At 59.3% G+C, this 15,835-nt stretch overlaps 1 protein-coding gene across 1 annotated transcript; it reads right to left on the reverse strand.

Moving 5' to 3' along the window:
• Positions 1–6,627: 6,627 nt before the first annotated feature.
• On the reverse strand, positions 6,628–15,429 carry ZFP3 (ZFP3 zinc finger protein). Its single transcript, XM_030296273.1, has 3 exons — positions 14,951–15,429; positions 14,714–14,856; positions 6,628–8,218 (listed from the first exon to the last, which is right to left on the reverse strand). Exons 1-3 carry the CDS (start codon positions 15,427–15,429, stop codon positions 6,792–6,794), a joined length of 2,049 nt encoding a protein of 682 aa, XP_030152133.1. The 3' UTR covers positions 6,628–6,791.
• Positions 15,430–15,835: the final 406 nt, after the last annotated feature.

Raw genomic sequence — 15,835 nt, forward strand, 5'->3', positions numbered from 1 at the left:
ATTTGTATTCTCTTTAACTCCAATGCCTGTGACAAAGCATCCTGGAGGGGGGGGGGTATCCAAAGACAAGGAAAATGGGTAAAGGAGAAGAAGAAACTGCATTTATTTGGCTCCTACAAGATACCATGCAATGGGTTTCCAGACATACGGTTATATATTCTCCTCCCACAACCTTACGAAGCAGATACTTTTCCCACTTTATGGATGAGGACACTGAAAATCAAGGGATAACAAGACAACCCAGCCCATGGGGAATTCTGAAGAGGCTGCCACACGTGGTCAGGGTCTTCACAGACTGGCGGCATCGGCCATGGTGGCACTGAGGACAGATGGCTACTTTCTCGCCGACTCATTTGCACATCCTGTGGTGCTACACCCTGTCTTTGCCTGACTGGAGTTTATTTCTAGCTCACAAATGGGTCCATGTGACAGAGAAAAAAGGACGAAAGACCTCCTGAGGAGCCTGAGCTAACATTGTAGGAAAAAGAGGGACAGAGAGCGGGAGCTGGAGCAAATGCCTGTATTCAAAGGACGGACGGATACCACTCTTGTCAGCGAGGCTCCCGGCACACGGTTTGTCTTCCGGTAGATTCTAGTCCTTTGAAGAACAAGCCATTTTGGAGCTCCTTTTCAGAACCGTCCTGAGCATGTGAATACATCTGAGGACAGCACAGGCCTGTGATGAGGATGGGTCCTGAGTCACAGCAGATACACGTGAGAGAGCTCACAGGAAGGAATGATGGGTCCAAGGAGGTGGAAATGATGCGTAAGAAAACAAGAATGAGATAAACACGGGCCATGATTAAAGACGCTGAGGATCGCACAGTGGGATATCTGATTTGCTCTTTTTCCCCCAGTGTGAAAGGGCAGGGAAGAGGGGCATTTCAGGCAACCAATGACTGCCTTGCACTTGAGTAAACCGTAGAGTGGGTCAGTTCCGTCAGCCAAGGAGAGCTTTTGCTTCACGTGCTTGACCTTTTACCTGTCCCCCTGTCACATAAAGAGACATGATGGGTGGGGCACCTGGGTGGCTCAGTTGGTTAAGCGTCCGACTTCAGCTCTTGTCGTGATCTCACAGTCTGTGAGTTCCAGCCCTGCGTCAGGCTCTGTGCTGACGGCTCAGAGCCTGGAGCCTGCTTCGGATTCTGCGTCTCCCTCTCTCTCTGCCCCTCCCCTGCTCATGCTCTGTCTCTCTCTGTCTCAAAAATAAGTAAAAATATTAAAAAAAAAAAAAAAGACATGATGGGTGACATGGACCTTTAACGCCATCATCATCATTTGCGGGGGGTTTGGGGGAAAGGGTTTGCACAGAAAAATGAAGGGCAGCAAAGGCATCGTGATGCTGCCATCAGTTAACTGAAGTTGAGTGTTGAATTCATCTTCGTGGCCTCCTGTTTGTGGAAACCATTCATTTATTAACTTCTGGGTGGAAGCCCTGGACTGAATGCCATACACTCTTCTACAAGCGTCAGCCCTGTCCTCAGGGAGCAAGACACAAGTAGCTGGCACAAAGGCTGTTTCGGTCTGCTGGCCCTGGCGAGGAAGAGCAAAGAGGCCCAGATGGCCGCCTACTGTGGCTGCTGCGATGTGGCGGGCAGTGGGGGCTCCAAGTGGAGGTTTCTCCATGCTCATATTCAAAGGGCCTCCCCAGGGTGCAGCTTCTGATGAGCTACGACGGGGGAGTCCCATGATAAGGTGAGATCCGTCCCATTAGTAGGGCTGTGGCCCACTGTGGACGTCTCTGATTGCACAGAATCTTCGAGTGGAGACCTCCCAGCTCTCTCTCATCCACTGTACCCCTGGGGCTCCCCGACTCGGGGGTGGGGGGAACTTGGATTACAGTCCCACTGCCTAAAGCCCCTTCCTGTGCCGCCCACAGTCCAGTTTAAAGAATGCCCAACACGGGACACCTGGGTGGCTCAGTCGGTTATGCATCTGACTCTTGGTTTCGGCGCAGGTCATGATCTCGTGGTTGTGAGATCGAGCCCCAAGTAGGGCTCTGCACTGAGCATGGAGCCTGCTTAAGATTCTCTCTCTGCCCCTCCCACATGCGTGCGTGCACATGTGTGCACTTTCTCCCTCTCAAAATAAATAAACATTAAAAAAAAAGAGAATGCCCAACGAAACCAGATCAGGGGCATAGAAGCACTTTGCTCCCTTCTTGGTGATTTTTGGGGCCATCTGCCAGGAGCTGTCCCAGCCCCTACCCACCCGGATGCATAGCCAACCTCCTTCTTAGCATAAGGCCTCACCTGGTCAGCTCCCCAGGCTTGGCCTCCACACCTCCACACTGGTCTTCCCACCCCGGCGGCAGCCTCAGAGGAGTGTCCTCTCTCTAAAGCCCACCCTGCCTTCCTGACCTGGGTCTATCCATTCCCACTGCAACTAAATTAAAATTTAATAATTATTAAACAATTATGTCAATGAGCCTGAATGTTGGTGGGAAAGAACTCGGGCCACGGCACGGCCTCCATAAATACCTGGGATGCGACAGAGACCCGAGTCTCTGGACAGGAGCTGACCAGTTTGCCTGGCACCCGACCCCACCGCTCCCCGGCAACAGGGCTCTCCCAGGGGTCCGGGGCCTTGCTCGGTGGGGCTCCTACCTCGTGGGCCTGGAGTCGAGGTGGCAGCTGAGCAAAGAAGGTGGCTTTCTGGAGACGTGGGGGTGCCGGCAAGTTGGGTCCACCCAGTTAAAACACTGCCTGCAAGGCGTGTTACAAACAAGGAAACATGTTCCCTTCCTCGGTGGCACAGGGGAGGCTGGAGTTGTGGCCAGGTCCTTGTGCTAAGCCCCAGGCTGGGGACGGGGACGCAGCTGGGGCAGCCAGGGCAGGAAGGGGGAGAGCCCACTCCGGGGTTCAAGGAGGGCTTCGCCTGCCCGTCAGCCACCGCCCTCAGCCCCTCGGAGCTGTGGTGCCAGCGCGCTGACCGCCCCCGGATTGCTCCAGTCCCCACCAGTCGCTTAGCCCTTAACCCCTGCCCGGGATCCCCCCTCTCTGGGGCAGTGCACGAGTCGCGGGCACTCAGCAAGAGGTGGGTGACTGTGCGACCACCAGCTTTGCCGCGGCTCCTTCCTGGGTTCCAGCTCCCTCTGCACTCGGCTGCCCTCAGGCTGCTCATTTAGACAACTTCACCCCAAAAGCGGAGGCCTGTGATGAGGGAGAGGTTACTGTGGGTCGCTGGGTTCACTTTTCCCAAAGGGGAGTCTGCTTTCAGGGGGGAGGTGAAGTGCTACCGGGGTCCAAGGACGGGTTTCGGTGGGCCACGAACTCCCCGATGTCGCACGCACGTTTTCCGGAGTCTCAAAGTTCCCTGGCCTAACAACCGTAGGGCCCTGCCTTCGCTCTGGGGTCGCTCAGGAGAACACGCACAACATGAGGCTTGGACGACAGTAACAATCACAAACGCTAGCCTTGAAATCTCAGCAACAAGGTGATTTAAAAGAAAAAAAAAAGACCATCTAGATGATCCAGAGTCTTACATTAAGCTGTCGACCATGAAACACACACACACACACTTCATAAAGGAATACGAACAAAACAGGTACCGCCTGCCTGGTTATGAAAGTATAAAGGATCTCACTGAGCAAAGCAGAAGGTCAAGGACAGAGTGAAGTTTACACGAAACCACAAGCTAACGGAGCAGGGCGCCTGTGGCACTGGGGTAAAGACTGCCAGTTACAGGACGGGCTTGAAACAGGCACACCGAATCCTATGAGGACACAATGAGACCACGTACTTCGGGACCATAAACACTAGAAAGGTAGGGAGTAGAGTTATAAAGAAACTGTTTACTTCCGCACCGTGCGAGCACGCCAGTGCGGCTGTTTAACTAGGGAAGGACGAAAGTCCACGGCCAGAACGGCAAACCTTCTGGAGGGTATTTCTGGGTATTCAGGTAGGTCTTCCAGACCGTGAGGCCTGGTTTTAATTAGGTCTAGAAGGAAGAAAACCCGTGCCCTTTCTTCTCCTCGGTGGAGATCTGCTGGCACAGAAGTAGGAGTACCACTCACAGTTACGGTCAGACTGTGGCTCCCACATACGGAGAGGGAGGGAGGCAGGCAAACAGAAGGAAAAGGCCCGAATGTCCCTGAGACGCCTGGGTGAGAGGTGGCCGAGGGCAGGCGATGACATCACGGGAGGCGTGGGGCGTGTGCATCAAGGTGGAGAAAACTTCATTCCCCAGAATTCTTGGGAAAGGTGGGCTCCTCTTGGAATGAGGGGTCTCCCCGATTCAGGACAACACTTGAGTACGACGCCGGTCACCGCGCTACCTTCTCATGTTCCGGGCGCTGGGCTCCCAACGGAAGGGCCTTTTTTTCTGAGCAGTGGGTTTCAGAAACTACTGAGCTGGGGCCACAGCTCGGGTGGGGCTGGCAGGCAGGGACCGGTCGTCTGGCAAGGACAATGTTGTCAAGGTGGCCGAGCCCAGGGAGGGCAGGGGGAGTAGGCAGAGAGAAGGAGAAAGCAGCGGTGGTTGGCCAACAAGGGCCTTCTGAGAACAAAAGGTCTAAGGATGTACAATATGAAGCCCCTTCTCCACTTGACACAGCTTTCAGCACAACCCGTCGCTCGTGGACGTGTCTGGGGGGAGTGGACTCCTGGGGGGGGGGGCGGTTGACCAGGTGCAGAGTTCATCGGCACCGGCAAGGGGTGGATGTGGAAATCACATACTCGAACACACAAATCAGAGTTAAAGGAGTGGGTGTGGGTGGCACCCAGGTTTCCTGTGAGAAAGGTGGAGTGTGGGTAGAGTTCACTTTGAACTTGAACAACAAATAAAGGAGAGCACACCGTGCTCGTGACCTCCGTAAGGAAAGGGGAAGAGTCCCTCCTGTGAAGGGGCAGATTGCCAGACAGAGGAGGGATGGGAGGATGTGGGAACCCGTCTTCAAGTGAAGGGGCTGACCCTGGGGGGCACGCCGGGGTACAGAACAGACCCAGTCATGGGTTCTGGGTGGGCGCAGTTGTATTTCCAAGGACAGGATTTAAATCTATTATGTCCAAATTCATGTAGTAATAATAAAAAACGGGCCAAGGGTTTCGCATGGGGCAGGCAGGGCGGTCAGGAGCCCACGCCAGCACTTACTGGCTGTGATCACAGGCAAGTCATTCGACGTCCCCCTGCCCCTACTCACCTTTTTTATTTTTATTTTTTTTTAAGTTTATTTATTTTGAGAGAGAGGGAGAAAGCGCACACAAGCAGAGTGGGGGGGGTGGTGAACGGCAGAGGGAGGGAGAGAGAGAATCCCAAGCAGGCTCCGCACCGTCAGCGCAGAGTCTGACTCAGGCCTTGAACCCACGAACCATGAGATCTTGACCTAAGGCAAAATCAAGAGCTGGACACTCAACCAACTGAGCCACCCAGGCGTCCCTTTCCTCAAGATGTTTTCAAGTGCGGCAGGAGTACCCACGCCGACCTCGCCAGCCGAGGGAGGGGCAACTCTGTAAACCAGAGATCATCGCACCAGACACTGAAACAGGTGGACTTTACGGGGTGTAAATGGTGCTCCACTCAAGCAGCCCTGGAAATCAGCACGCCAGCCGTCTGGCACTGTGCCCGCACGCAGTAAACACTCGGTAAACACTAGTGATTAGTAATCGTGTAATAAAGGGATTAAAGAACAGAACACTGCAGACGTGTAAAGTCAAATTTTTAAACCAGTCAAGAATTAAGGGGCTGGGTGAACCCCCTCCTGTCACAGATAAGGCAAGTTAGGGGCCGGCGGGCCGAGTGGCTCATTCAAGGTCTGCCTCTCGAGACCAGCCCTGGGGCCTGCTGGACGCCCACGGGCGGGCTTCCCATCGCCACCCGGCCAGCGCCTGGCACACTGGGACGTGCGGAAAATGGACGGCGTGCATCTCTCAGGGAAGAAACGATAGGCAGGAGAGCACAGAAAAGTCACGGGGAGACTACCAGGGAGCTCCCGGGATGGGGGCAAACTGTGGGGAGCCTCCCCCCCCCTCACCAGCGAGGCCCCCCGCACAGGGATCCAGGCCGTGAGGGCCTAGGCGCCGGCCAGTCAGGCCCGGCGGCACATCACCGAGGCCGGGGCCCAAGTGCACAGTCCTGTCTGCTGCCGCCTGATCTGGGACGGCCCGGTGGCGGGAGCTGGGCCCACAGGGAACACGGCAGGGCTCCCGGGAGCAGTCTGTCCGAGGAGCCCCTGGGGCGGGGGGGTGGGGGTACAGCTGCGGAGCAGCCTGGCCTCTGCGGTTCGGCTGGCCCCTGGCCTGCCACGCAGCTCCTCCGGACGCCGAGGGCCTATCCCTCACAGTCCCGGAAACGGCTGGGCCGGGCCGACTCCCCCGCAGACCAACGACGGGCTCCCGCTCTCCAGCAACGCTGCCATCTTCCCGGGAAACTTCATGGCACACGCGGAAGGGTCTGAAGCTAAGAGACGAGGGCTGGATTACGGCAGCGCGAAGCAGTGGGTGCCAGGACGGGTGCCCGCGGCGTCTTTCTGACGCCGCCGGGGGAACCTTCCGCACGTCCGCTGGGCCGCGTGGGGGCGGTGGCGGCACGGCGGGCCTCCGTCTTCCCCGGAAGGTAACAATCTGGACTCGATGGCCAGTCCGCACCCGAACGTCGTGGGATCCGCGGGGGGGGGGGGGGGGGGGGGGGGGGGGGGGGGGGAGGGCCGGAGGACCACGAAGGGCCGAAACGGCCCTGGCGGTCCAGGCCGGCGCCCCGCAGCTCCCCCGCGGACAGCCCGCAGAAGCGCGCCCTCCTCTCCAGCCGGCTCCGCAGCAGGGGCCGCGGGGGCGCGCCGGCCGGCCGGCGCGGGCTCACTGCGCGCAGTGCACGCTCTGGTGCCGCAGCAGGTGCGAGCTCCTGCTGAAGGTCCGGGAGCACTGCTGGCACTCGAACGGCCTCTCGCCCGTGTGCGTCCGCTGGTGGAGCGCCAGCTGCGACAGCTGGCCGAACGGCCTCCCGCAGCGGTCGCACTCGTACGGCTTCTCGCCGGTGTGCACCTTCCGGTGCAGCAGCAGCTCCGAGCCGTCCCAGAAGGTGCGCGCGCACTCGGCGCACTGGTGCGGCTTGTGGCCGCGGTGGATGCGCCGGTGCACCGTGAGGTGCGAGGTCCGCCGGAAGGCCTTCCCGCACTCGGGGCACTCGAACGGCTTCTCGCCCGTGTGGATGCGCTCGTGGCGCAGCAGCTCCGAGTTGCCGCGGAAGGCCTTCCCGCACTCGCCGCACACGTACGGCTTCTCGCCCGTGTGGATCCTCACGTGCCGGATGATCTCCGAGTTCTGGCCGAAGGTCTTCCCGCACTCGCTGCACTCGTACGGCTTGTCGCCCGTGTGGATGCGCTGGTGGCGGATGAGCTCGGAGCTCTGGCCGAAGCCCTTGCCGCACTCGCCGCACAGGTAGGGCTTCTCGCCGGTGTGGATCTTCTGGTGGCGGATGAGGCCCGAGCTGTGCTTGAAGGCCTTGCCGCACTCGCCGCACTCGTGGTAGCGCTCCTCCGTGTGGATGCGCTGGTGCTGGATGAGCTGCGAGCTCACGCGGAACGCCTTGCCGCACTCGTTGCACGCGTACGGCTTCTCGCCGGTGTGGATGCGCTGGTGCAGCAGCAGGGCCGAGTTCTGGCTGAACGCCTTGCCGCACTCGCCGCAGCGGTAGGGCCGCTCCCCGGTGTGGATGCGGTGGTGGTGCACCAGGTGCGAGCTCTGGATGAACGCCTTGCCGCACTCGGTGCACGCGAACGGCTTCTCGCCCGCGTGGATGCGCAGGTGCCGCCGGAGGCTGGAGTTGGTCCCGAACGGCTTCCCGCACTCGCCGCACAGGAAGGGCTTCTCGCCGCTGTGCACGCGCAGGTGCTGCGTCAGGTGCGAGTTCTGGTTGAAGGCCTTCCCGCACTCCCTGCACGTGTGGGGCTTCTCCCGCACGGGGCTCCTCTGCGGCGCGGGGGCCCCCGGTGACGGAGGCGGGGCCGCCGGGCCGGGGCCGCGGCCGCGGCCGCCCTCGCTCGCCGGGTCCTCCTGCAGCCTCTCGCTGGACGGGGACCTCTTGACGGCCATCAGCCCCGACGCGACGCCACCGCCCCGAGAAGACCCGGGCGCCACGCTCGCGTCCACGGACTCTCCCGGGGGCCGCGCCCGCGCGTCCGCTCCGAACTGCCGGCCCTCGTCGGCCGCCCCGGGGGGCTCGGGCTCTTCGCAAACTTCCTCCTTGGGAATGATCTCCGTGTGCTCAGTCCCCATGTCACGATCTGAAATGACAGAGGGCAGGCACGTGAAGTGGCCGAAGCTGGTGCGGCCGGGAGCTCCAGCCCGAGGGTCTGGTGAGAGGACAGGGCGCCCCGACCCCGAAGACAGGGACTCGGGAGGCGGGTGGCCGCACTAAACCCACGGCAGACACTGGCCCAACCGTCAGAGGAAGAGAGGGGAGGGCAGAGATCGGGTGTGGCCGGTAAAGGGATGCTTCAGGACAGCCGCCTGCAGAGGCTGCGGAGGTTGGGAAGGAAGGTACACAGGGAAGGCGGCCGCGTTTCTAGATGGGTCTACGGAAAAGGCTGGGGCAAGGGGCGGAAAGGACCAAGTGACGCAAGTTAAGTGTGGGGTTGAGAGAGGAACCCTTCTTAGCGCAGCACGGCGGCGCTCACCAGGTCTATGCTACGGGGCACTGGAAACCGGGGCTGACCATCCAAAAGGGGACAGTGGCCGGGCCAGCCCCAGAACCAAAGGAAGTCCTCCTGGCTCCCTTACATCGGGTGGAGTCGTGTCCAGCTTAATCCTCTCCAGACGGTCAGCGCGTTGCGTCCAGGCCTACCGTTCTCTTCCCTACTGATGCGAGATGCTGCCATGCCACAGCCCAGAGGTCGATGTTGGGGTCAACGTCTGGATGCCATATAGTTCCAGGACCTGTCTACTCCTTCCCTGGTACCACAGCCTCAACCTACTGTAGCTTTACTGGACTCTTCACTATGTTGGACAAAGTTCTGCCTCAGTCTTCTTTTCCAGATGCTTCCAGATGCTCCTACTTCTCCAGATCAATTTTAGTACAATTCTGTAAAATTCCCAAACGTATCCTGATGTTTTTGTTTTTATATCCATCACATCTCTGTTGTACGTCTTCCCTCTTCGTGAGTTTTCTTACATTTCCTAACTGGTTGTTGTCTTTATATATAGCAATGTTCTTTGTTTTTACAGATTGGTTTATAAATGGCCTCTTTATAGGAGTTTCCTAATGCTTTTTTTAGATCTCAAGGCCTATACTTTTTAAATTTTTTTTTTCAACGTTTTTATTTATTTTTGGGACAGAGAGAGACAGAGCATGAACGGGGGAGGGGCAGAGAGAGAGGGAGACACAGAATCGGAAACAGGCTCCAGGCTCTGAGCCGTCAGCCCAGAGCCTGACGCGGGGCTCGAACTCACGGACCGCGAGATCGTGACCTGAGCTGAAGTCGGACGTTTAACCGACTGCGCCACCCAGGCGCCCCAAGGCCTATACTTTTTAAACTGCTAAAAGCCTGTGGCAAAAGTTTTAGTTATTACCCGATATCTATTCTTGCCCACCTCATCAGCAACATTTAGCATAGCACGGAATCTAACTAAAGAAATACATTCTTCAGCTTTCTTTGCGGCTGGGTGTGGGCACGTGACCAAATCCTGGCAGGTGTGACAGTAAAATGCAGACAAAAGTACACGGGGCTCTGGGAAGTCTCCTTAGGGGTGAGGGATGCATTTCTTCGCGTTTCCACGCTGTGCGTGGGGCAGAGCGCCCTCTGGGACGCGAGCACACCAGCTTACCCTACGGCCAGCCCAGAGCCAGAAGGATCTGGGTCCCTGACGACTCTTCGGAGCTGACATGCCAGCCGTGGAAGGCCTGCCTCTGGACTTATTTATCTGAGAGGGAAACGAGCGTTCCCCTCCCTTAAGCCATTAGGGCTTTTTGTTTTGGTTTTATGAAGCCAAACCTATCTCTGCCTAGTACAAAGGCCCTGGGGATTTAGCTGTCCCTGTCACAGGACTGAGCTCCAAACGCTAGGAGAACGGGCTAGCCTCCTTCCAGGTGTTCACCAGAGCTGATGCTGCACTGGTCCTTGGTCCAGGGCACCGAGCTATGCCCCACAGCCAACCTGAGGAGCGCAGGCCTCCGTCAGTAAACGTGTTCTCTGCGGAGGGTGATTCTCCAGGGGGAACGCGCAGCTATGGGACTGTCGCCTAAAGACAAGGCAGGGTCGTGGAACGGTTTCTAAGCCGAGCAGTGACACGGCCCGTGGTCAGATGAGCATCTCAGGCAGAGGCACGCCAACGGCCAATGAGTGGACCGACTAGAAGGCAGCGGGCCTGGGCACGGGGAGAGCAGGGAGAAGGTGGAGGCCATCACCAAGGCGAGGGGCACGCGACCTCACCAGGGCAGCAACAGTAGAGGCAGTGAAGCGGAGGTCCGATCCCGTAAGAGGTGACTGGAGTGGATACAGGTGGAGGGAAGAGGGAGGAGTCCAAGGTGACGCCCGGGTCTCCCTTTATGTCAGAAACGGTGCCCCCGAGGCTGGGGAGACTGGAGGAGCAGCTCGTTTAGGAGGGAGGGGGACGGAGGAGCTCTGTTTTGCACAAGAGAAGCTTCAAGACTCCCATTCAGAGTATCATCCAAGAATCCATTAAGAGGTCCTGGTCTAAAGCCTGGTCAGCCCAGAGCCCCGGAGCTGACGGTGCCGGCGCAGGGGGCGTGAGGAGGGTGCGAGCAGCCGCAGACACGCAGAAACCTGGCGAGCCCGGGCTGACTCTGAAGACCACCCCGGTCATCTCGTCTTTCCCTCCAGAGCTTCCCCCCCTTCTCCGCCCTACAAGGCTAAGCTGTGCGGCAAACGTCAGGGGGCCCCCCGCTTCCAGCTGTGCTCCGCCGATGGGGAGCCCCCACGGGAGACCAGAGCGGGGAGGAGTAAGGTCAGGGTGTCCGTTCCCTTGGTCCCTCCCCACGAGGCCACCTGGGGCCGGCGTCCCTCAACCAGACGGCAGCGCTTCTCGGCCACCCAGTCGTCTCACGGCCCAGGTTCAATGCCCTCTCCCGCCTCCGGTCTCCTGAGGCCTGGGCAGCGACCCCTCCGGGGCTGCCATCGCCAGGCTCCTCGATACCCTGCCCACACCTCCACCGTGTCATTAACCTCTTTGCAAGTAACCTTCCTCACTTATCCCAATCTGAGTGAGTGGCTTCCTGCTGGACCCTAACGATAAAGGGGTGAGTAGAGGAAAGAGGGGCCCACCGACAAGAGAAAGAACGGTTAGTGAAGGAGGAAAGAACTGGAACCATGTTCTAGAAGTCAGCAGAGCATTGGCAGAGAGAATTAGAAAGGGCCACCTGGAAAGCGTCTCCTGGGACAATTAGGTGGTCGCAGGTGACCTGTGACAACAGACTGTGGCAGGAGAAGCCGCCAGGTGGTGAGCTGATCAATGAATCTGCTGCTTCTTTCAAAAAAAAAAAAAAAAAGTCTTAGGGCCGCCTGGGTGGCTCAGTCAGTTAAGCACCCGACCTCGCTCAGGTCATGATCTCATGGTTCGTGGGTTCGAGCCCCACGCCGAGATCTGCGCTGACAGCTCAGAGCCTGGAGTCTGCTTCGGATTCTGTCTCCCTCTCTCCCCACCCCTTCCCAGCTCATACTCTGTCTCTCTCTCAAAAATAAACAAACGTTGGGGCACCTGGGTGGCGCAGTCGGTTAAGCGTCCGACTTCAGCCAGGTCACGATCTCGCGGTCCGTGAGTTCGAGCCCCGCGTCAGGCTCTGGGCTGATGGCTCAGAGCCTGGAGCCTGTTTCCGAGTCTGTGTCTCCCTCTCTCTCTGCCCCTCCCCCGTTCATGCTCTGTCTCTCTCTGTCCCAAAAATAAATAAAAAAACGCTGAAAAAAAAAATTAAAAAAAAATAAACAAACGTTAAAGGAAAAAAAAAAAAAAAGTCCGGATGAAAGGAGAGGAACACGATGGGCACTAGTGTGAAAAGGCAAGGGTGTTCGCCGACGGGAGAGCCCTGAACGTGTTTACGTTAGAAGGGACGGTGCCAGTGGAGTCAGGTTAAGAAGGCGGCGAGACGACGTCACAGAAGAAATGAAGACGCCGACAAGGAGGAGAGACCAGGGACGTGTGGTGAGGGAAGGGGACCCGGTGACTTGGGCCAACCCACAGGCACGCACAGGATGGTGGCCGCCAGCCCCGCCCCGCCTGGGCCTCTCCCCTCCCCTCCCCTCCCCCTCTCCGCCAACATCTCCCTACACCCTACACCCGGAAGGAAGCTGATCTCCTATAGGAAGCCCCGAGTCTGGGAAGCGCTTGGTGTTGCCCCTCGAAATGACCTGCCATCTTCCCCCCTCACCCACTGCCAGCACCTCCTCCGGCTTTCCCATGGGGAAGAACAGCCACCCAAAAGCTGGATTTCTCCTTTCTGTTGAACTCTTTGGGAATTACAGCCAAGTATGTATCTATACAACTGTAAGGATCCACTGAGAGAATTCAGCTACTTCTTCATCCACGGCACCATGTGAACTGGCAGGACGGTCTTAAAAAACTCTCTCTCCAGGGGCGCCTGGGTGGCTCAGTCGGTTAAGCGTCCGACTTCAGCTCGGATCACGATCTCGCGGTCCGTGAGTTCGAGCCCCGCATCGGTCTCTGGGCTGACGGCTCGGAGCCTGGAGCCTGCTTCTGATTCTGTGTCTCCCTCTCTCTCTGCCCCTCCCCCGTTCATGCTCTGTCTCTCTGTCTCAAAAATAAATAAACGTTAAAAAAAAACACAAACAAAAAAAAACAACTCTGTCTCCAATACTTGGCCGAGAGCAAGTGCCACAAGCAGGTACTTGAGTCCCTGTCTACCCGCAGCCCCTCTCCGGTCTCCCCTTGTCACCCTCCTCTGTCCTACAGCCACCATCGCCCAGCTCCTCGCAGTGTCAGAATCCACAGAACCCGCACCTGTACCACCCCACGTGGACAATCACTTGTTCAACTGTTCAAATGTACGATGAAATATTTTGGAAGCCGACTTACAAATAGTATGGGGAACGCAAAGCTTTTCAAGTTATTTAAAGGAGCATTTGAGCAAAGAGGTTGACATTGCCCCCCCCCCACACACACACACTCTGCAGGTCTGACCTCAGCGAGGGGCTCCAGGACTGAGCCCCCACTGAGTTAACCCAGTCAAAGCAATAGCATCTCCCCTGCCAGTGACTGCTCACAACGGCAGGGACTGGTTCAGGAACGTCCATATGCCTTCATCTGGGTCAACCATATGCGGAGGAAGTTTGCTGGGGGCTCCTGGGAACAGTTCCGACCGTCGCGACACAGCCACAGCGAGACTTCTATACGTGGCCGCCTGGAGCTGCTGCTGTCACTTCCCTACCAGCTCCTGGATGAAGGCAGGGAGAGCTAAGGAAACTGAGGGCCAGTGGAGCGAGGGCCACTAGACTACCTCAATCCTGCAAGCGTCTTACTTCTCGACTTCCGATTATGAGAATTTGTGCACCCGCGTATGTTTAAGCCACTGTGGGTCGTTACTACAGACAAAAACATCTTAACGGACACACCTTTCCCCTAGAACTTCTGAAAGGCCAGGTCCTCGAAAGCTTTCGTTATCTATCAACTGACTGCAAGGACCAACTCCTCTCCCCAGTCTTCACTAACACTTTCTGGAAGGAAGGTTCTCCCTTGGACCTCTGAATTGCATTTCACTCACCTCTTTCTCCGCACTCTAATTACCATGTGGCTTCCTGCTCACTGTTCCCCCATGACCTATATAATAAAAACTTCCCAACGTGGCCCCCAGGCCCGGCCCCTTCCCATTTCCTGGCCCACGCTCTCCAGTGACCCCTGGAAGCTGTAGTCCTGCCCAGGGCCCTGCAGCTCAAACACTTCCCATTCTTTAAGGCTTCTCTGCACTTGGAAAGTTATTCCCACTTCCTGGAATGCTACTGCCCACCTCGGGCACTTCACAAACATCCACGAGACTCCGCTCCAGCACAGAGAGCCCATTTCCTTCCCTGCCCCTAAGCCTCCTTCATCTTGGAGCAGTGACCTCAGATCATTGTTTCTTTCGCCCCTGAGCAAGGCCGCTGTTCTATGCATCCTGGGACTCCCAGCGCCCAGCACGTTTCGGGGAGCTGGGAAACACCTCTGTTACATGAATTTGTACAGACGTTTCATCTACACAACGAACCTGTGACACCCTTGAGGGCTAACCGGAGACTTCATTCATTTTTGTATCCCAAGAGCCTAGAACGGTGCCGACACACAGCCGACGCCCATCACTATTTGTAAATCCACGCCCCTTCTCCCGGTCCGGAGGATTTGGGATTTAAAGCACGGTCTCCCTACTCTCCCCGGTCCCCACCAACCCCCGGACGCCAGGGCCCGGTGAGCCGAGCCGGGGCGCAGGCGGCCGCGGGGCCCTTCGGGGTGACCTGACGGCCCTCGCGTCCCCGCCGCTCACTCGGGGGGGGGGAGGGGGGAAGAGGGAGGGGGTGGGGGCGGCGGCCCCACCCGCGCCCGACTGGAACGCGACCCGCACGGGGACGGTCCTCCCTGAACAGGCGGGGAAATTCGTAGGGGGGGGGGGGGACGGGGGAAGCAGAGAGCCCAAGGTCACGCGTCCAGCTGGGGTCGGGACCGGGCCTCGGTGTGGCGCGTCCGCTCGGTCCGCGGGCCGCAGTCCAGGGACCGGCCCCCCGCCCCGCCCCACCCCGCGCCGCCCCGCGCCGCCGTGGGGGAGGGGGTAGGTGTCTCACCGCGGCCGCTCCCGCCCCGCCGCGCTCCGCTCGCCCCGCTCTCGCCAGGCCCCGAGCTCCCCGCCGCCGCGATCTCGGTCTCACGGGCGACCGCGGCGGCCGCCTCCACTTCCGGCGTGCTCGGCCAATCGGCGCGCGTCTCCCTCGGCGGAGGAACGGGTGGTCGGCCCGCCCGCCCCCCTCCCCGCCCCGGCTGCGCCGGCCCTGCCCTCCACCCGCGCGCGCGCCCCGCCCCGCCTCCCCGCCGCCGCCGGCGCGGCTGCCCGCAGACGCCCGGCGCGCGACGGCGCTCCCGTCTGGCGCGGGGTCACTGACGAGCCGGGTCCTCCGGCCGTCCTAGAGCGGCCCCCGGGACGCACTTCCGCCGCGGGGCCGGCCGCTCTGCGCGCCGCCGTCGTTCCCCCCGCGTGCACCTGCGCCCCGAGCGGGCGGCTGCGCCTCCCGCGTCCCTCGGCCCTCGGCCCGCCGCCCTCTTCCCTGAGCGCCGGGGGCCCGGGAGCGGGCAGGCCGTCCGCCCGGAGGTCCGGGGGGCTTGCTCGCGGGAGGGACCCCGGGTGAGAGTGCGGGGCGAGCGGCTCGGGCCGCGGCTCCGCATCCGCCGCCGGCCTTCTCCCGTCCCGATCGAGGGTGCCCGGCTCACCCCAGCCCTTGTGCTCACTGCCGGTTACTTCCCGTGCCCGCCCTTTGGGTTTCAGGTCTCGGTTCACAGCTGACATCGCCGAGGGGCTCCGTCCTACCCAGGGTAGCCTCACACTGCCGCTCTCCTCCCGAACACCAGTTCGCAGGGCAGGGCTGTGATTGGGTCTGGCGCTCACATCGTGGAGTGGTAGGAGCAGCCGAGTCAGGGTCCCCGGTCCGCCCCAGCCGTGGGGGCCCCGCTTCTTTGTCCGCCCCACACCCAGAGTGTCACCTGGGTGGCTTAGTCGCTTGAGTGACTGACCAAAAAAAAGAGTCGCACACTCTACCAAATACAGCAGCCAGCCCCCCCCCCCCCCGGCCACCATCTCTCCAACACAAAGTCCGTATTGCTGTGATCTCAACAGCACCCCTCATGGGGACCCCTATTAAACATGTGGTCCCCGAGAACCCCGCATGTCTTAGTCAGCCCAGGCTGCTCTCACA

This window comes from Lynx canadensis, chromosome E1, assembly GCF_007474595.2.
Source record: "Lynx canadensis isolate LIC74 chromosome E1, mLynCan4.pri.v2, whole genome shotgun sequence".
Lineage (NCBI taxonomy): Eukaryota > Metazoa > Chordata > Mammalia > Carnivora > Felidae > Lynx > Lynx canadensis.

What these genes read in the sequence shown, in the direction of transcription:
- ZFP3 (XM_030296273.1), bottom strand. Translation starts at nt 15,429, where the DNA reads ATGTCAGCTGTGAACCGAGACCTGAAACCCAAAGGGCGGGCACGGGAA. An exon ending in GCGCCGGCGGCGGCGGGGAG is followed by an intron (nt 14,857 to 14,950) that starts GCGGGGCGGGGC and finishes TCCTCCGCCGAG; the next exon opens with GGAGACGCGCGCCGATTGGC. An exon ending in GCGGGGCGGGAGCGGCCGCG is followed by an intron (nt 8,219 to 14,713) that starts GTGAGACACCTA and finishes CTGTCATTTCAG; the next exon opens with ATCGTGACATGGGGACTGAG.